The sequence below is a fragment of the Mercurialis annua genome, linkage group LG3 (assembly GCF_937616625.2).
Source record: "Mercurialis annua linkage group LG3, ddMerAnnu1.2, whole genome shotgun sequence".
NCBI classification, from domain to species: Eukaryota; Viridiplantae; Streptophyta; class Magnoliopsida; order Malpighiales; family Euphorbiaceae; genus Mercurialis; species Mercurialis annua.
The window spans coordinates 7,882,928-7,905,401 of record NC_065572.1 but is presented as its reverse complement, the minus strand read 5'-3'; the positions used below and the strand labels follow the sequence as shown (position 1 = coordinate 7,905,401).

The window sequence follows — 22,474 nt, the reverse complement described above, 5'->3', positions numbered from 1 at the left end:
TATGGGTTTAACTTTAAGTTCTTACCTTGATTCAAATATTTAGATATGGTACTCGGGCAAGTGTAGTATTACTTTTTTTTTAATAAAGGGTCAATCCGCCCCCTGAACTTGTAATATGGGATCGTTTAATTCAATTTTAAATTGTTTGAACAACTAACCCAAAACTCTTCATTTTTGGGTCAAATTATCCAAAAATTTGTATTTTTATTGCAAAATATAAGTTTATGATAATTTTATCGCAATAATTAGTAAATTTTTTAATTTCTTTTTCGCATCCCTCACCTTTAATTTGTATTTTACGCATTTTAAAAATACAATTATGGGGCGATTTGACCAAAAAATGCAAAATTTTGGGGTTAGTTGCTCAATTAAAATTGAATTAAATGACTCTGTGTTATAAGTTCAAGGGGCGTATTGACCCTTTGTTCCTTTTTAAGTTAATTTTCACTAATTACTTCTGAACTACTTGAAGTTTTGTTAACCATTTCAAACTGTCTTTAAATTTTAATTTTGTGTTTTAATTATTTTCAACTTTTTATTTAATAATTTAGATGTTTCTATTGTTTTCATCAATTTTAATGATGTAATGTGTCAACTTGAATATACTACAAATGAAATTATTTTTTATCAATCAATGCCATATAGTAATTTTAAATGTTCATATATATCTTCAATTTAATGACAGAGGGAGGAGTGGCATGGAACTGCCATGGTCTCCTCCATCTTTTTTAGAAATATTACATTAATATTTAAAAAATTTAAATTCTACAATTTGATCTTCTCTAATTTTAAAAATTGTCATTTTATATAAAATTTGGCCCTTTCAAAGTAAAATTATTGTTCCGTGATTGCTCCAATTAATCTGTGTCACGTCATCAAAATAGAAGGACAATATGAGTAAGAATAGAGATAATTAAATTTTTAATTTAATTTTAAAAATGAATGGGGTGCACATTGAAATATTGAAATTGTTTGATGATAGAGATGATGGTCCATATATAGTTAGCATGAATTACCCTTTTTGTCACATACTTAAATATGTTTACTACTTTTAATTATCTTATACTATGCACATCTATAATTTAATTATATATAAAAATTAGATTTTAAATTAGATTTTAAATTAGAATGTTAGATACAAGTATGAAATCAAAACTACGCTTTCTAAGAAAATGTATTGAAACTGATAAATTAGATCTAGAGACTAAACCTAACTAATATTCAAATCAATATCTTTCATGGAAAAGCAACTCACACGGCAATAAAAGTAAAAATTTGGACCAAAAAGCAACATCACTCGGAAACTATACAAAAACATCAAACTTATAATAAAATAACACCCTATTATTAAACGTGAAATTATTCAATATTTGAATCTTTTAAGTAATATTCGAGCTCAATAAAGGGCAATTTCGGAAACAATTTGGGTCTTTATATAGCACCCATCCAAAGTAAATACTGCATTATTACACCTTAAACACAAATAGCAAAAAAAATTAATTGTCCTCTCCTCTCAATTATACAGCCGCCGCACCATTAATGGAAGCTCAAGAATTCATGGAGCTATTCGATTCATACTGGTTCGAAGCTGAAATCTTCAAGAAACAATTAAATTCATCAAAATCATCAGATTTTGATGAAAACCAAGCTCATCAATTACAAGAAACGCCTCAAAAACCAGAGATTTACAGAGCTCCGTCAATTCTTTCAAGGTCGATGAGTGATATAGTCGAGACTAAAACCAGCTTCACCTCTGGTTTTTCTCTGTCGCCGGACTCGGTTCTTCATTCGGAAAAGCTTCAAACAATCCTCTCCGGCAAAGAAATTTCCGAACAAGAAGAAGGAGTTGAAAGTTCAGTTGCTGAGTTTCGAACGGAGCCTGTGAAAAAATCAAGAAACTACAGGAGAAAATTCGGGAGAAAAACTCTGAGTAAAAGCTTATCAGAATTAGAATTTGAAGAGCTGCAAGGGTTTATGGATTTAGGGTTTGTTTTTTCTGAAGAAGATAATAAAGATTCAGAGTTGGTTTCTATAATTCCAGGGTTACAGAGATTTGGACGAAAAGATCAAGCTATAATGGAAGAAACTGGAGTTTCAAGAAGGCCTTATCTGTCTGAAGCATGGAAAGTTCTAGAAGAACCGCCATTGATGAACTTGAGAATTACTGGTTTGAGCAATGAGATTGACATGAAAGATAAGCTTAAATTGTGGGCTCATTCTGTTGCATCCACTGTTAGATAACAAAAATAAAAATTCAGATTCATGGTTTTTTTTTTTTACTTTTTAGATGAATTTTGTACTTAAGATTTTTTTTTTCTTGTGGGAATTTTATCTACTACTTGTAAAATGTAAATAAAATAAAAATAGTAGATTGTTTGATTCTCATTTGAATTGTAAAATATTTTGGTTTTTGGTTGTTAATTTGATGCTAGATTTTCTATTCTATGTGGTTGTGAAAGATTCTAAAAATAGAAGTTATCCATAGTTGACGTGTTGGATGATGAACAAAATTTAGGCTTCTTGCCGACCCAATTTCCATATTGAAACTTCTAATTTGTCTGTCTGGGTATTTTCATGATTAATATTATTGATGGATACCGAATCCTATTGTAAGTATAATAGAGCCGAGTTGCAGGAGATCCAGTTTCAGGTGATACCGGACTCCCCCTGAAGATCCGGAGATATGAAGGAGACGCCGAATCTTTTAAGACTCGGCGACATAAAGACTGAATCCCACATGATTCGCCGACAGCGCGTCGGGTCCGGGATTCGGGTAATCAACTAAGTATGGAAATATTGTCCTATTCGGACACAAACACTACATATGGAAGGATAAGCTCTACTTTAGGAAGATAAGACTATTTAGGAAGACGTTCCTAAATAGGACTCTTATCAGATTAAGGTAGATCCCGACAAATCAGGAGAATCTCTACGATATTGCCGAATCCCTATAAAGTAGGATTCACCTGCCTAATACAACTCTACTAGGTATATTCGACTACTATAAAAGGAGCACGAGGTATGCCTAGAATCACAATTACATTCATATACTCAAAACGCTGCTCAAAGCTCTAGACTGACTTTAGCATCGGAGAGTTAATCGGACAACCACCGTCCGGTTAGCTTCTACCCTGTTTTGCAGGTCTTACTCACCGGTTCAGAAGGCAGACTCCATCAATTGGCGCCGTCTGTGGGAAAAGCTTAACTAAACTTCAAAAGAAGGAGCTTTTCTGAACTCAAAAACAAATCTCATTAAAGAAGATGACTTCTGAAAGAGTAAACCTGAAAGACAAACAACCAATGGACCCAAAAAACACTCCGGAGATAATCAACGTAACGGAAGACGGGCTTCTCAACTCCGCGGAAAAAAGCAATACCGGAGGGCTCTCTTTTTCAACACCCCAATACCAAACTAATCCGATGAGGGGAAGCAACCCAATTGCTTTCAATCTGGGCACGGAAGAACAAGCACCGAACGCAGCAGCACAAGATCCACACAACGAAATACTAAAAAAGATACTAGAATCAGTACAAGCAAATCTTGACAGATTGGCTAGCGAAGCCAAAAGAACAAACGACAGGCACGAAGAAACTATGAAGATCCTAAGGGAAAATTTCAGCCCTACAGCTCCCAGGAGAAGAGAAAGAACAGAAAACGCAAACCCAGGCCGACGAGAGACAAGGGCAGAAAACAATAAAAGCAAGGAACCCCGAACCAGAGGGAACGGAGAAAGAAACGAAGCAAGAAACCAGCGAGAAAATAGAACCAGCGACGAGGAAAGTCCGAACAGAGACAAATCTAACGAGGAATCACCGGAGACATCCAGAAATGAGCACAACCAGGAGGACGCCCGGAGCGGTCTGAATTCAAAGAGAGACGAACGAAGGGAGAAGGAAAAAGAAGACGCCCCGCCAAGGAGCAAGCGACAAGAAAGAGATGCAGGAAAAGAGCAAACTAAGAAAAAACACCAAGAAGGAGAGGGCGAATCGTCAGAGACACCCCAAAAAAGCAAGGCCACATATGTAGTGGAAGAAGATTTAGAAGAAAAGATCGCCAAGGCACTCAAAAAACTAAAATCTGAAGAATTGGATATAGACGACCTCAGGTTGAAAGGATCACCCCTCTCGCCCGAGATCATGGAGGAAACTATCCCCCACAGCATGAAGTTGCCGATCCTGCCAATTTTCAATGGGGAAGGAGACCCCCGAGACCATACTTCTAGGTTCACAGCGACCATGGGGCTACTCAGCGTATCAGACGCCATTCTTTGCAGGGTTTTCCCTACTACACTCACGGGCACGGCCTAGAAATGGTATAACAAATTAAAACCAGGCTCGATCAAAAGCTTCGCTTCGCTTTCAACAGAGTTCCTTAATAGATATCTCACAAACATCCCAGCTAAAACCACTACCAGTATCCTGAGAGCCTGCATCCAAGAAGAAGGAGAAACCCTGCGAAGCTACATCGAACGATTCAACAAGCAAGCTATGAAGATAGATAACCTGAACGTCGACATGGCGACAGAAGCATTGCGAGAAGGGACGCGATTTGGAAAACTGGTGGACAAGCTGCTAGTCAATAAACCCACAACTTTCTCGAACTTAATGGGCATAGCCCAAAAATACTTCGAGTTAGACGAAGGGCGAAGGGCGATCCGCGGAAAGGAAGCAAAAGGAAAAGAATCAAAAGAGAGATCCAGAGAAAAAACCAAGTCCAAACCTGATGACAGGAGAGGAAGACCCGAAGAAAGCAGACGATTCGCCCCCCAGACAAGATATGAATCGAGATATGATCCCAGAGATGACGAGAATAACTTCACTCCGCTAAACACCAGCCAAACTAATGTCCTCATGTGGATCAAAGAAAACGTCAAAAACGTGGTATGGCCACCAAAGATGAAAGCAGAGGTAAGAGACACCAGAAAGTACTGCAAATTTCACGACGATTACGGACATGAAACGGATAGCTGCAGAGACTTAAAGGTCGAGATCGAAAGAATGATCGACACAGGCGAACTGAGGAAATTTGTGGCCCGAAAAGAGAAGAGCAATGACAAGGGAGAAAAAAGAAACAGAGAAGACAAGCCGAAAGAAAAAGAAGACGAGCGCCCGTCCAAAATTCTGGGAACCATACACATGATTAACGGTGGAGGACATAGCAGCTCCACGATCAGGAGGAAGCAGAGGAAGGAAGTAATGAACATACGAGAAACTCACATGCCGCCAGTGATCTTCGATGTAGAAGACTATGAACACGTCAAAGCACCCCACAACGATGCTTTGGTAGTGACTACTATCATTGAAAATTGGAACATGGAGCGAATCCTAATCGACGAAGGAAGCGCGGTAAACCTCATGACAAACGCAGCATACAAAATGCTGGGAGGAACAGCGTCAAGGCTACGCCGAGTCCCAATTCTGCTATCAGGACTCGGTGGCCCCTCCATCACTCCACTGGGAGCAGTCACCTTGGAAGTAATAATCGGCCCAGAAAGAGGAATAAATAAGAAAATCATGTCACTATTTAACATAGTGGACATGGAACTGACATACAATGCCATCCTAGGAAGGCCTTTCCTCCATGATTCGGCAGCAGTAACCAGCATAAGAGCGTTGGCAATGAAAGTACCAACCGAAAAGGGAGTAGTGACGCTGAGAGGAGACCAAGGAATAGCCAAGAAGTGCTATGACGAGTCAGTGGTGGATCTCCAAGAAAACAAGACCGAAAAGAAGGAAGAATAGGAACGGAAAACGACCCATCATCGGTAACGACTTTCCGTCTTACCAGATGGCGTCAAATCTATCTTTAATATTTTGTATGCCATCTTTTTATCAATAAAAGTTCAATTTTGCTACCATCTGATTAGCCTGACGAACCAATAAAGAAATAAAAATCAAGAACAGACACGAATGATTAAATCAAAGATGAAAGAAGAAAAAATAAATTAAAGATCAAATTCAAGGAAGGCTAAAAGCCAAGAAAATGAGTTTAAATTAACTCAAGGCAAAATCGCCAAACTAGGCAAATCGCCACAAAAGGCTAAAAGCCAAGAAAATGAGTTTAAATTAACTCAAGGCAAAATCGCCGAACTAGGCAAATCGCCACGAAAGGCTAAGAGCCAAGAAAACGAGTTTAAATTAACTCAAAACAAAATCGCCAAACTAGGCAAATCGCCATAAAGGCTAAAAAGTGAGTTTAAATTAACTCAGAAAAGGCAAATCGTCAAAAAAGAGTTTGGATTAACTCAAAACAAAAACAAAAAAGAGTTTAGATTAACTCTATAAAAAGCAACGCCAAGAACAGGGTTTAGAATAACCCTCGAGGCAAGACAAGTATATAAAAATTGATATAAGGCGAAAGCGCATCTCGAAGAAACACGAAGAAAATATATTCATAAATTGCGAATTACAAGAAGCAAAATTAGTACATTAGCAAATACAATCAAAAGAAAAAACTACTAGACACGGTCTTTAGACATCTTGACAAGAAGGTCGCGAGCGATGGCCTGGGGATCCAACCCGTTAACCCCAGAAAGATCAATATGGGGATTCTGCTCTAGAAGCTTCCTCTCAATCGCAAGGCGATACTCGCTTATCAAAGCAGAGTAAAAAGCTTTCGTATCTAGCAAACGGATGTGAAGACCTTCAACCTCCGATCTCAGACTGTCCCTCTCCCCACCAACAAGGGAATTGATTCGAATAAGCTCCTCAATCTCTTGAGTCAAGTCGTCGGTCTTCTTCTCGATCACTTTCACTTGGCGATCATTAATCGCATCCTGCGCCTTAAGCTGCGCCAGAAGGGAATCATGCTCTTGCAAAGAGGCCTTCAATTTTGCCCTTTCAGACTCGGAAGCCGCCAAAAGAGAAGACAGACGCTCAACCTCCTCCTCGGCACACTGTCGGCGGTCGTTCAATACCAGAACAGATTGAAGAGCCTACAAACACCAGAAACAAACAAATAAGGAAACAACTAAATACAAAAACATATTATATTCAAGAAAGAAAGCACTTACAGAGAAACCATGAAAGCAAGCCAGATCGGAAAGCTCCTGACCCGGCCTACCACAAAACCACGTGACATCATCAGGAATCGCCAAAGTTCGGATATACTCCGCTAGCACTCTAGGATTCAGCAAACTAGCAGGATCTTGACCTTCGACCCACTGCACCAAATCTGGAGCAGAAGAAGAGTTTCCAGGAAAACTCTCCCTCGATGGAGAACCATCGCCAACTCGACGTCTTTTCCTAGACGGAGAATCCGAGTCTCGACCCAGAGAAATCTCTCCCGAATCAGCAACAACCAACCCCTCTGAAGTCACACCCCCAGCTCCCCCCGAGACGGTAAATGATGCTAGAGGGGGAAGTAGCGACGGAACCGCCCCGCCACCTACTGGATCAGCCAAGTCATCATCATCATCTACAACAATAACCTCACCACCCGCGGGCAACGCTATCTCGACGGGAGCTATGGGAATATCAGCAGGAGCCACACCCACGTCAATGTCGCCAGGAATAATGTTGGCGATAGGAACGTCAGGACCACCCATCGGAACGTCCAAATCTACTTGAAACCCGGAAAGGAAATCGTCAGAAGAAGAAGACATCCTACAAAAGAAACATCAAAAAGAACTTAAGCAAATTAATATACCTTGAACAAAAGAGTAGCAAAGATCCGCCAAGCCTCGAGGAGGATCCTCCAAAGGAAACCATCGACGCCGAAGATGACTATTGACCAAGACATCTAGAATGGGACGCGATACAACACCACAGGAAGATATGTCGAAAGCAAGTTTCGACTCGGATAAACTTAAGGGAGACGGACAACTCCGAACTTGATGAGAAGAAAAACCATCCGAAAAATGAAGAAAAGCAAATTTATGGTAAACAATAAAGAAACGCCTTCGCCAGCGACTGGTTAGGCAAGGAAGATAAATACGAGATCGCCCTTCTCGGCCAAGGGCGAAAACGAAGCAACCATCGCACTTCCTAAACTCTACAAAATGATACAACACATTGAGAGAAGGGACACAACCCCGGAGCCTACACGCCTCCGAAAAGGCGAGCACTACTTAAATCGTACCGGGATAAAGTTGTCCCAGAGCAACCTTTAAATCCCTACACACTTCTACTAGAAATGAATCTAAAGGAAACCTAAGACCAGCAGCAAATTGCTCTTCGAAGAGAACCGCCCTACAAGAAGATCCTGGAGAATCGGAAGCAGCCATATCGGCACCAGGTAATATTACCCTATAATCGAAAGGAAAGCTATACTTAAAATAGATATCTAAGACTTCATCCCTACGAAGCTTTGATCTGGTAAAAGCCATAGCAGCGCATGCATCTTCCACTCGACTAAGAGGCATCCTAGAACAGGAAATCACAAACATAAATATAGAATAAAGATCAAACAAGAAATATATTGAAGAACACGTTGAAGAACACGTCGAAGAACACCAAGTACAGAAAGGGAATTTCCAGAATATAAATCATGGAGAACATATACAAAGAAGAAAACCATATTAACATCCAAGCGAAAAAAAGAGAACATACCTGAAAAATCTGGAAGAAACAAGTCACGAAGAACCAAATAATCAAACAAAGAACGAAGAGGAAATAGCTGCAAGAAATAAGAATAAATTCGAAAAGCAAGTAAGAGGGAAAAGAAGAAATGCAAAGAGATTAAATACAAAGAGTTTTTGAATCATTAACCGTTGAATCACTAAATGCCGACACGTGGCAACTCAGAATCTTACTAAAGAAGAAACGTCACCCACAAACATATGAAACGACTCGCCCGGAATATAAAACGACTCGCCCATATAAGAGAACTCAGCTCCAAAAAAGCTAAAATCCACTAAGGCATAAATGCCAAACTACTTCAGCTCACTTGCGGGGGGGCTAATGATGGATACCGAATCCTATTGTAAGTATAATAGAGCCGAGTTGCAGGAGATCCAGTCTCAGGTGATACCGGACTCCCCCTGAAGATCCGGAGATATGAAGGAGACGCCGAATCTCTTAAGACTCGGCGACATAAAGACCGAATCCCACATGATTCGCCGACAGCGCGTCGGGTCCGGGATTCGGGTAATCAACTAAGTATGGAAATATTGTCCTATTCGGACACAAACACTACATATGGAAGGATAAGCTCTACTTTAGGAAGATAAGACTATTTAGGAAGACGTTCCTAAATAGGACTCTTATCAGATTAAGGTAGATCCCGACAAATCAGGAGAATCTCTACGATATTGCCGAATCCCTATAAAGTAGGATTCACCTGCCTAATACAACTCTACTAGGTATATTCGACTACTATAAAAGGAGCACGAGGTATGCCTAGAATCACAATTACATTCATATACTCAAAACGCTGCTCAAAGCTCTAGACTGACTTTAGCATCGGAGAGTTAATCGGACAACCACCGTCCGGTTAGCTTCTACCATGTTTTGCAGGTCTTACTCACCGGTTCAGAAGGCAGACTCCATCAATTATTATATAAAAATTTAATAATAAAATAATTTTATTTATATTAAAATTTTATTTTTATAAAATTATAAATGAAAGGAGTAATGATTTACTAGACAGGACACGTGATACTCATCTTATTGAAAATATTATGATGGGAAGATGATAGATAGACAATAATTAAAAATTACAATAAACCCCACTAATATTAGCTATGTTGCAATCTGGTATGTCTAATTTTTGGATGGAAAAGTTTTGGTTTATTTAATTGCACATTGGGGCATATGCTACGCATGTTAATCTTTTCTTAGGTTGGGTATTATTATGTCTAAATAATAGCTCAATGATAAAGTAATTTATCAATTTATAGTATAATTAGGAGCTAACATTGGGAATTTGTAGCATTATGCATCTAGAAATGGAGAAACAATATGATAATGGTGTTTGCCATGTATACTTGGCTCATCTTAAACCAAAAAAGATAAGTTATTTTCCAATAATAATAAATACATTTTTTATGGTCAAAGTTTAGTTTTGGTCCACCATGGTATAAGAATTATGGAGCCTGTAATTTTGATTCAACTGTCTAAAACAACTTTATGGATATATAAATTTTTTAATGTGAAGTTTTTAAAACAAAATTTTAATAAAATTAAAATAAAAAAAGGATTTCACTGGTGAAGTGCGAATATTTACTTTTTGAAATGGAATGACCTAATACCTCTAAAATTAAAAGTATAGAGACTTTAGTGTTAATAAATAAAACTGCAAGGATCACCAAAACAATACAAATGCAGGGACTCGAATATGTGTTTTGCTGGAACTAAATTAGGGTAATTGCGTCCACATATTCGACCATTTTGCTATCGTGGGCCAGCATGGGCCATAACAATAAGGCACCACAGATAATGGCTCCAAACCTGTTGGCAGCAGCAAGTACCAAATCTTTCGTAAAACCGACCGAGTACAAGATCTGGTAGGATCTAAATAGAACCGTTTATAATCCACTAAATTTATATTCAAAACAATTTTAATTTTTTTTTATTAATATAATATTATTACATCTATTATGATTTTAAAAAAGGGTGATGCTATCCGGATAGAATCTATCCGGATAGAACTTTTTTTTCTTAATTTAATTATTCAATTAAAAATTAATTACTATATTAACTTTTTTACCACCATTGATTTTAAAATATTTTTCACTTTGATATTAACTTTTAGTAATTTATATTTTTTTACAATTTATCTTTTATCTAACAAACTTTTAACTTTACAGTCTTTACTCTAACTATTTTTTAAATTAAGCTCTAATTATTTCTATATAAAATTATTTTTTATTTTAATAGTAATTATACATTTCTTAACAAAAATCAACTGTAAATTTTTTTTTAAGATTTTGTTCAACTTCAATTTTAATTTCTCATAATAGTTATGCATTTTCTATACTAATCTATGTTCTAAAGTTTATCGTTCTTAATTTACTCTAAAACCAGTTGAAGAAGATTCTAATAAAAGTAATTTTCAACATGGAAAATTCACAAGGCATGATGAACACAGGCATTTAAGGTTTGCAGAGTTTGTTAAAATATCATATTCCACCACTTGCAATAAAATCAATTTTTGTTAGTTTCTTAATTAGACTGCACATGAAAATTAAATTTGCAGTAATAGTTCTTTAGAGTAAAAGTTTTAAGAATGATAAACGTTGTAACATAGATTATTCAAAATAATTATACTGAACAAATTAAACATAATCCTTGAATTCTTTTAGCCATTTCAACATCAGCCAAACAGAAACCGGTGTTGCGTATCGAATATGTCTTTTGTAGTTGTTCAACAAAATTATAAACTCAAAAAATTAATCTAGAATTCAACTAGAGATCATATAATATTAACAGTTTAATATCTCTTATTTCAAAAGTTTATTTAATGATCCTTCAGTTTTAATTCCGTTAAATATTAGAACCCTCTGTTAATTTCGACATTTATTTTTAAATAATTTAGTATCTCACCTTTAATTTCGCCAACATTTTGATCCCTCACTTTTAATTTTATTAAACGATTTGATACCTCAGTTTTAGCTCGGTTAAATGAATTAGTCCCTCAAATTAATGAAAAGACATCTCAGTTAACGGAATTAAAATTGAGAAACTGTTAAGTAGACTTTTAAAATAAAAAATATTAAACTGTTAATTATAATATAACTCAGGAACCTCAACATAATTTGCTCTATAAAAAAACTAAAAGCCTTCAAGGTTGTTTTGCCTTGTCATCGAAAATTGCTCACCAGTTAATATACTTTTCGAAATTAATAGTCACTTTAAAAAAATATACATAAAATTATAAATACTATCTGATGAGGTTAAGTGAATTATAAACTATTTAATCTTTCTTCTAATTTTGTGAATTTTAAATCTTTTTAATTTAAAAATATTTTTATCTAATATCCATAACTATAGCAATTAAATTTTTAGCTCGGTTTGGTTCAGTTAAGAGAACTGAAGGAAAAATTCAACTTAAAACTAATTATTAAAGAATTGAACCGGCTTGTTTACCAGTTGAAATGAGAACCGGTCAAGTGTCCGACTCAACTAATATAAAAAAACTGCAAATCCGGTCTAACCAAATTGGACCATATTGAACTCGACAAGCTGAATTGGCATGTGGTTGAACCGGTGACTGAATCTATTTAGTCGACGATTGGGCCATGAACTGAGTCTATTTTAAAGAAAATTACTTAATTAGTTCAACCGGTGATTGAAGTAGTTGTATGGGAAACCCGTGGTCACACCGTTCAGTTTTCAAAATATTGATTTTAAACTAAAATGTTAATTACATATATAATCACGATCTTTGCACCAAGTTTTAAAAATAACATTACCTTTAAAACGTGTCAATTATAGCCACCACCTTTCATTTTTTTTTCAATTTCATCATGGGCACATTTTTTGGTGAAATTTTGCTGACTTGGACAGCCGATGGGTCTGCCACGTGTCATGCCACGTCAGCAAAAATGCCACTAAAAATCGCCGATGTTATTTTTGAAAAAAATGAAAGGTGGTGTCTATAATTGACAAGTTTTAAAAGTTATGTTATCTTTGAAACTTTGCGCAAAGGTTATGATTTTATATGTAATTAACCCTAAACTAAATCATTTTTACTCCCTTTATTTGGAATTGATATGTCATCTTATTATTTGTATCGTCTTAAATTATAAGCCATCTTTTAGTTTTTGTAATTAATTTGAGGATTAAAAACTTCTTTACCCCAAAGGGTATAGTTTTTAAACCCTAGCCGTCTCTCTCTTTTGAGAAACCTCTCAAACCCTAATAAGTTTTACCTTTTTGTTCATTTGGGAGGTGGTTTTTGGCCATTCTTGGCCAAAAATCACCTCCCCAATCTCTCAAATTCAGTTTTTTTAACCTTTTTCTATAGTTTTTGTCTTTAATTTTAAATAAAATTTCTTTCTTGGCCAATTTTGATCTAGATCTAGAAATTATTTTCTATCTTAGTATCTTAATTTTATTAGATCTATTCTAATCAAAATTAAGAATAGTTTTTTTCATCGTTGGAGATGAAATTGTTTTTTGCGATGCAAGCGATTTGGATCTCTATAACAATTATAGCCACCATCTTACGACGGATTTCACCAAATATCGGTATGTTTTGCGTCAGTATATATGATGTCTTTAATGTTCAAGAGAAGAGATATGTCACTGAAGATGTGATTAGGGGCTCTAATGATGAAGCTATAGCTGCTAGTTGTAGCAGTCGTGCGATTAAAGTTAGTATTATCATGGCAAGCGAAGCTAATCTAATTCCCTTTATTTTAAAGGTTGTAATGGATGCCTTCAACAACAACTCTTTGCTTTGTAATATTATCAGTTTGATAGCACATGACTACTTTAACTTAATTGAGATGCATATATGTTGTTTTAATTTCGATAGAAAATCTCATGTGGTAGCATATGACTATTTTAGTTTATCTAATTGGTTGGGGCATGTCCCTCCGATTATCAAATTCTATGTACTGGCTGATCAATCAGCTTTTGATTAATAGAAGTTTTTATTTCAAAAAAAAAAACTTCTTTACCCCTAACAATTGAATTAATTAATTAATTAATTATTTCAATTTTCAAATGTAAAATAATATAGTTCGGTACTAAATATTACAAATTTTTGTACGTACTTTCGTCTCATAAAAATAAATAAATTAAAATTGCATAATTTTTTTTAAAAAAAAATAGAGGTTAAAACTGAAATAAGCTGTCTGGTCTATCGAACCTAGAGAACTGGACTAGATCATATTAAACTGGATAACTCGAATTGACTGATGGTTTAATTAGTGAGTAAACTTGTTCAAGCTACTCATACATATAAAAAAATTATAACATAATAAAGATGAAAAATAGATAAAATATTTAGATTACTAACTAAATTATATTTTTTTTTAATTTAGGACGAAGAAAGTAATATTTATGATTGTGTAGATATATATTAACCTAATTATCATAGTATAATTTTTGGCCAAAGTTATAATAATCAAAATCACATGAACTTAATATACCGAATCAATATTAAATTTTGGTTAGTCTATTATTATAATTAATTAAATAAGCTTATATGTGATTTTTTTTCATAGATTAAGCGGGTTAAATTCGTCTAAATCTCCTTTTTGTATTTTAATTTATTATAACACACGATTTTTTTTAAAAATAAATTTTATATTCTGAAAGATAATTCATAAATAATAATTTATTATATATTTTTTAATATTTTTATCATTGGACTTTATTTAATGAAATATATATATATATATATATATATATATATATATATATATATATGTGTGTGTGTGTGTGTGTGTGTAATTTAATAAATTAAACTTGCATCCTTATAATTTATTGTTTTGGGGAGATTGTTTGACAGCCGGTTCAAGGACATGAACCGGGAACCAAACCAGAAGATAGAACTATTCGTTCTATCAATGGCAAATGAACACAACAGTGTTTACATAAATATGAAATTAATTAATAAACATTTAATTATTTACTTCTGACTAATTTTTATTTATTATGTGATTGCTATGGATGAGTTTGTTATGTGTTTGAATTTAATTGTACTAGCTAATTCAAAGTGTTACATGTATCTTATTTTATCTATTTAAATTCAAAATATTTATTTTTTTTACTGAAGGTTACAAGTGTCTTTTAATTTTTACTTTTAGATAAAATTATTTAAATATTTTTCATATATGGTTAAAAAGGACTAAAATAGATCTCTCTATCCGGATAGATTCTATCCGGATAGCTTTTTCCTTTTAAAAAATGTACAATTAAAATGAAGGATTTGTATAGAATCTGTCCAGATAGAAACTATTTTTTAAACTTAATTATTTATTTAAAAAAATATTTACTCTTCCAATTTTGGTGTCATTTTTTATAAGGGATATTCCTATTAAATAGCACAACCTTTAGCATTTTTTGCGATTTAAGCCACTACTACAAATTGTCTCAATTGTTAGCACAAGCTTTCCAATATTTTTAATTATTAGCACAGGTCCCAATCCCGACATCTGAAATCCCACGTGGCTCGCCGGATCGCCTCGTCAGCGCTAACGTGGCCTCTTTATGCGACGTCATTTTGGATTATTCCTACCAAATAACACGAACTACCATTTTGTCTCAAATATTAGCACAACCTTTTAAGTATTTTTAATTTTTAGCCTAAAATCTGTTTTCAGCTATTGGAATCTAATGTGCACATTTAAGAATAACTAGTGTCGTTTCATGTTTTCACACTTGGCTCGCAGTGTGACTCGTCAAATTATTAAATAATATTTAAAATAATAGTTAATTAGGAATAGTTTATCTTATATAATACTTTGGATGATTAATTTAATAGTTTAACATTTTTAATTGATAATAAAAAATTTATAATTATATATAAAGAATTTAAATAAAAAAATCAAATAATAATTAAAATATTAATTTATTGAAAGTAGTTTACCTTATTTAGAATTTTATATGATATACATATAATTAAAATAGTAATTGTTAAATATTTATAATAGTTTATTTTAATTAATATTCTAAACAATTATCTTAATATAGTAGTTTAATTTAATTAGTATTCTAAATTAGAAATTTATTTTAGTTAGTACTCTTTTTCTAATAATTATCTCAATAGTTTTTAATTAATAATTATATTTTATAAAGTGAAGAGGATAATAACGTAAATGTGCATGTACCCACCACGTGGGATTTCAGATGTCGGGATTGGGACCTGTGCTAATAATTAAAAATATTGGAAAGCTTGTGCTAACAATTGAGACAATTTGTAGTAGTGCCTCTTTATGCGACGTCATTTTGGATTATTCCTACCAAATAACACGAACTACCATTTTGTCTCAAATATTAGCACAACCTTTTAAGTATTTTTAATTTTTAGCCTAAAATCTGTTTTCAGCTATTGGAATCTAATGTGCACATTTAAGAATAACTAGTGTCGTTTCATGTTTTCACACTTGGCTCGCAGTGTGACTCGTCAAATTATTAAATAATATTTAAAATAATAGTTAATTAGGAATAGTTTATCTTATATAATACTTTGGATGATTAATTTAATAGTTTAACATTTTTAATTGATAATAAAAAATTTATAATTATATATAAAGAATTTAAATAAAAAAATCAAATAATAATTAAAATATTAATTTATTGAAAGTAGTTTACCTTATTTAGAATTTTATATGATATACATATAATTAAAATAGTAATTGTTAAATATTTATAATAGTTTATTTTAATTAATATTCTAAACAATTATCTTAATATAGTAGTTTAATTTAATTAGTATTCTAAATTAGAAATTTATTTTAGTTAGTACTCTTTTTCTAATAATTATCTCAATAGTTTTTAATTAATAATTATATTTTATAAAGTGAAGAGGATAATAACGTAAATGTGCATGTACCCACCCCCACCCCCCACCCCAACCCGTGGTTTTATATATAGTACTAGCGTTTTGCCACGTGTTATAAATGTGAGCGACACTTACATGATCCGTTATTTAAATTTTACATTAATTAAAATATTAAGTATAATATTTTATTTGTAAATAAATTATTATAATTATTTTTATTTAAATAGAACTATACCACGTTTGTGATATTAATTAATAAGACCCGTTATATATAATATTAATTTATTATTATCACATGCTATGCACATGAGCGACATTTATATGTCTCGTTATATGTATTAATGTTAATTAAGATATTTACATGACCCGTTATTTAACTTTAAAATTAATCAAAATATCAAATATAATACTTTGTCTTTAAATAAATTATTTTCATTTACAATTAAAATTAATTAAAATATCAAAATATAATATTTATTTCTAAATAGTAATTGTTTGCATGAGAGCGACATTTATATAACCCGTTAAATATATTTATATCAATTAAACTAATTTGTTGCACTTATATGACTCATTATTAAGATGAAGTAGGCGCTATTAACACAACTACTAACTTATTGTACTTATATGGCTTGACAGTTGATAACATACATAGCATTCAGTAGTTGTGAGTAACAGTTGATAGCATATATAGCATTCTGTAATAGTTGATAGTAACATAACATGAATAGCATTTAGAGTTTGTGAATTTATAGTTGTGAATTTAGGGTTATAAATTTATGACTGTGGCGTAGGGTTAGTTGTGATTCCAATAGCCGAAAACGGATTTTAGGCTAAAATTTAAAAATATTTGAAAAGTCGTGCTAATATTTGAGATAAAATGGTAGTTCGTGTTATTTGGTAGGAATAATTCAAAACGACGTCGCATAAAGAAGCCACGCTGGCGCTGACGAGGCAATCCGGCGAGTCACGTGGGATTTCAGATGCCAGAATTGAAACCTGGGCTAATAATTAAAAAAATTGGAAAGTTTGGGCTAACAATTGAGACAATTTGTAGTAGTGGCTTAAATCGCAAAAAACGCTAAAGATGATGCTATTTAATAGGAATATCCCTTTTTATAATCACTGTTGATTTTTAAACATTATTTACTTTAACATTTGTTTCTAGTAATTCATGTTTATCTACACTTTATTTGAATTTCAAAAAAAATCTTCACTTCATTGATTTTTCAGCATTTTATTACATTAAGAACAATTCACCAATTATCAGTGTAGTCAAATTATTGACAACTTTTCCATTAAAAACTAGGGAAAAGTTGAAAATTATTCAATTCTGTTAAAATATTACCAAAAAATACGGATGTTTCTTTTCTTTTGGGAACATCACTTTTTGAATTTAAAAAATTGCAAATTTAGATAAACTGTAATTTTATTTTGATTAAACACGTGATTTTCTACAAATAAAAACTTCAAAACGGAGAGTCCATCAATGACCGCTATACACCCGGCGACGTTGACGGCTTAAAATGCGGAGGATAGGAAAATCGCTGGTGAAGATTATCTACAAACTTTGGTGTAAATTGAATTAAGGAAAGGAAAGTCGCCGGCCAATTTTTTGATTCGAAGTGTTTATATATTCTAATTCACCGATGGGTAGAATTTTTGAAATTGGATCCTGTGAATCAATGGTGTTATTAATTTCAGGTTTTTCTTGAAAGAGTGGACCTTGGATTTTGAGTTCTTTATAAAAGATGGGGATTTGGGTATTGGTAGTAGGAGCAGTTTGGTTTTAGAGTGGTTTTGAGATGGGTGTTTCAGAGTATTTCTTTAACACTTTGTTCTTCAAGTGCAGTAGGTAGTGGTTGTATTGCGGTGGTTTTGGGTCTTGCTTAGCGGTAGAGCGTGGGATAAAGGTTTTAATTTTGTGGGGTATATTTATGAGTTAAATTATATTTTAGAAAATTAGAGAAGACATTAATTAGGTGTTTGATGGTTTTTTTGATGTTGCTGCATTTAAAGTTGCAGGAAAATAATATAAAATGAAGTTAGATTCAATTAAATGCACAATTTGTATTGTAGTATGTCTTATAGAATATACACTAGAAATTTTATGCGCATTGTATACAATAATATGCACTATTTTTGATATAATTTAAAAATTAAATCATAGATTCGGTAATACCTTTTGTTTTCAATAATAATATACTAATATATTTATGTTTATTTGAGTAAGAATGCACAAATAGATTCTAGATTCTGTATAATTTACGTATAGTTTATATATATCAGAATTATGTAATTTATGTATATTTTATGTATTCCGTAATTATATAATTTGTATATACTTTGTGTATACTGTAATTATCTAATTTTTGTATACTTTTGTATACTTTTGTATATCTTATGTATATCGTAATTATATAATTTTTATATATTTTATGTATACCGTAATTATATAATTTATGTATATTTTTTGTATATTTTATATAAACCATAATTATGTAATTTCCGTATATTTTTTGTATATTTTATGTATACCGTAATTATATATTTTTTGTATATTTTATGTATACCGTAATTAGATAATTTTTGTATATTTTATGTATACCGTAACTATATAATTTTTGTATATTTTATGTATACCGTAATTAGATAATTTTTGTATATTTTATGTATACCGTAATTAGGTAATTTTTGTCTATTTTATGTATACCATAATTATATAATTTTTGTATATTTTATGTATACCGTAATTATATAATTTATATATATTTTATGTATACCGCAATTATGTAATTTTGTATATTCAATAAAGTGTGAACCAATAAACATCAAAACTACGAAAAAAGCATTCATAACAATTAAACAACCATTTATTTTACATTAAAAATATATTAAAACTAACTATTTTTGTATACTTTTAAATTATTCGTTTATTTTTAATATATTTATAGTATATATTGTTCGTATATTTTTAATATATACATAGTTCATTTATTTTTAATATATTTTTAATGAATAATGCTTATAGTTTTTAATGCCATATAAGCAATAATAAAACGTTGAATTGGCTAGATACATTCGTGTACTAAAATGATTACATATTAACTTATGTTCAAGTTCATTTATTTATATATTAGTTTTCAATTTATTTTTCAATTTATTTTTCAATTATAAGGAAATGAGAGAATCAGGATATAACACAATTTTTTTTTTTTATGGTGATTTGAGAAGAAAAAAAAATTGAAATAAAAAAAACTATAATTAATTTATTATTTAATATTTCAATGCATGATATCACATGTTTGTTTTCTCTTGCTTTAAAGAAGCAAAAGCAATTTGCTACAAAAAATAATAGTAATAAAGAAGAAGTTTGCAAGCACTGATGTCCCGCACCCAGCAACTCAATCCAAATTAAACATATATATCAAGCAAGCATGTCAGTTTTAATAACAAGCACATCCCAGTAAGCAGGTTAATAAAGTATAGACCAAAATCTTAATAGTTAACACGTATTTTTTGGAAAAATAAGAAGACCACTACGTGTTGTAACAAATCATAAGTTTTGTATGCAAAAATTTACCGGGTCACGTGATTTTGGTATTATTTGACAAAATCAAGTGATGTGTCTAATTTCCTCTAAAAACTATAGGGGTTTTTGACATATTTGTTCCTCCTATCAAAGGGGAATTCCTATTTTGTGCCTCAGACCACACAAATTCTATTTTTGTGCCTGAGGGACACCCAGCCCGCAATGGCTAATTACGGGCTGCGTACCAGCCCGCAATTAGCCATTGCGGGCTGGTATTAACCAGCTGATTAGGCCTTAATCAGCTGGTTAATACCAGCCCGCAATGGCCAATTGCGGGCTGGTCTCTCCCCATGATTGGAGAAAGAGTAAATACACTCTCTCTCCAATCATTGGGGAGAGATAATTAATATTTTTTTAAAATTTATATTATAATTCTTTTTAATAAGTATTTTATAATAAAAATAAATTATGAGTGTAGCATTTTAATAATTAATTTTAATTGGTAATTGACTTATCATTATTTAAATCAAATATGACATTTATTTTCAAATTAATTATAGTAATATTTAATTTATATATAAGATTGCATAAAATGATTTTAAAACTATAATTATATTTTGAATTTAATTTGCTAATTGAATTAAAGTGGTGACTTTTTTAATATTTAATAAAATTGAATTTTTTATTCAATCTTATTCTATTTTTGACTTACTTTATTTAAAATTTATATGATAATATTTATTTACTATTTTTGGCCCACTTTAATTTTAACTTTTTATTCCCTAATTTGACTATTCTTCTAATTTTATGAGGAATACAAATGTGGACATATATATGATGCGTAAATTATGTGGAATGATTAATTGTATTATTTCTTACCTTTTTCAATTTTTCTTTTATTTATGGCAATTTTAAAATCGTCTCTTTTATTAATTGTCATTTCTTTCCTATTATTATTATTACTTGTTAGGCTTCTAACATTAATCCTGCAATAATTCATAAATTTTTGAATTATTAAGGTTAAAATCTTATATGTAATTTTAGAAATATGATTATATTTTAATTTAAATAACTTAATTAAAATTTAATAGGAAATGTCATTTATTTATTTTATTTAACATTTGGTAATGAAATCTTGATAAATAATTTTTAATTGCCAATTGACTTAAAAATAGTAGTTTTTCAAATTTATGTCAAATGTGATATTTATTTCCAACTTAATTATAGAAATATTTAATTTATATATATGATGCGTAAATTATGGTAGTATAATTTATTGTATTATTTCTTATCTTTTTCAAATTTTTTTTATTTATAGTAATTTTAAAATCATCTTTTTTATTAATTGCCATTTTTTCTATTATTATTTATTAGGCTTCTAAAATTAATGCATAAATTATGGTGAAAGAATTTGGTGTATTATTATTTACCTTATTCAATGGTTTTCTTTTATTTATGGTAATTTTAAAATCATCCTCTTTATTAATTGTCATTTCTTTCCTATTACTATTATTTGTTAGAATTTTAGAAATTAATCATGCAAAATTTAAATTTTTGGGTCAATAATTTAATTATTTTTCTAAAAAAAATAAATTATCTTTCCCCAATGATTGGGGAGAGAGTGTATCTATTCTCTCCCCAATCATGGGGAGAGATCAGCCCGCAATTAGCAATTGCGGGCTGATATTAACCAGCTGATTAAGGCCTAATCAGCTGGTTAATACTGGCCCGCAATGGCTAATTACGGGCTGGTACCCAGCCCGTAATTAGCATTGCGGGCTGGATATGCCTCAGGCACAAAAATGGAATTTTTGTGGCCTGAGGCACAAAATAGGAATTCCCCCTTGATAGGGGGAACAAATATGTCAAAAACCCAAACTATTGTCTAGAAGAAAATGTAAGATCTTGCATTATCACATAGCATGAGCTTAATGGTCTAAAAATTGGTATTTAAAACAACAAAATTTAAAAGGAATCATCAGAACTTGGTAAAATAGACGAATCCAGTCTAAATGCAAATTCTTTTTTCATCATGTGATCAGACTAATTAATTATAAAACTACGAAAAAAAGACATTTTAACCAACAAAATACATAATCTTTGTACATTTAACATGACATGGCATCAATCTAAACTAATTTCAATTGATATTGACACAACTAATTTAGCGGTGACTATATATGCGCAAGCTGATTGATTGCGTGGAAACAGCAAGACAATGAAGATAATACAAAGCCGGTTTTACTGCTGGATCTACACCCAGAGCCGATTATAAGACCGGCATATCAATTTAAGGCCGATTCTACAGATGGCTCTACACCTGGAACCGGCTATAAGACGAGCCTATCAATTTAAAGTCGGTTCTACGGCTGGCTCTACACCGAGAGCCGGTTGTAAGACCGGCCTGTGAAAAAGGAACCGGTTTTACGGGTGGATCTACATTCAGAGTTGGCCGTAAGATCGATTGAGAGATAAAGAGCTAGTTTCACGGCTCTTTAACTGGCTGAGAAATTTAACTATGACTTTAGCTATAATACGCAACCAAT

General features: G+C 32.1%; 1 protein-coding gene across 1 annotated transcript; it reads left to right on the top strand.

Moving 5' to 3' along the window:
• The first annotated feature begins 1,460 nt into the window (after window positions 1-1,460).
• On the top strand, window positions 1,461-2,385 carry LOC126671347 (uncharacterized). Its single transcript, XM_050365116.1, has one exon. It carries the CDS (start codon window positions 1,540-1,542, stop codon window positions 2,239-2,241), a length of 702 nt encoding a protein of 233 aa, XP_050221073.1. The 5' UTR covers window positions 1,461-1,539; the 3' UTR covers window positions 2,242-2,385.
• Window positions 2,386-22,474: the final 20,089 nt, after the last annotated feature.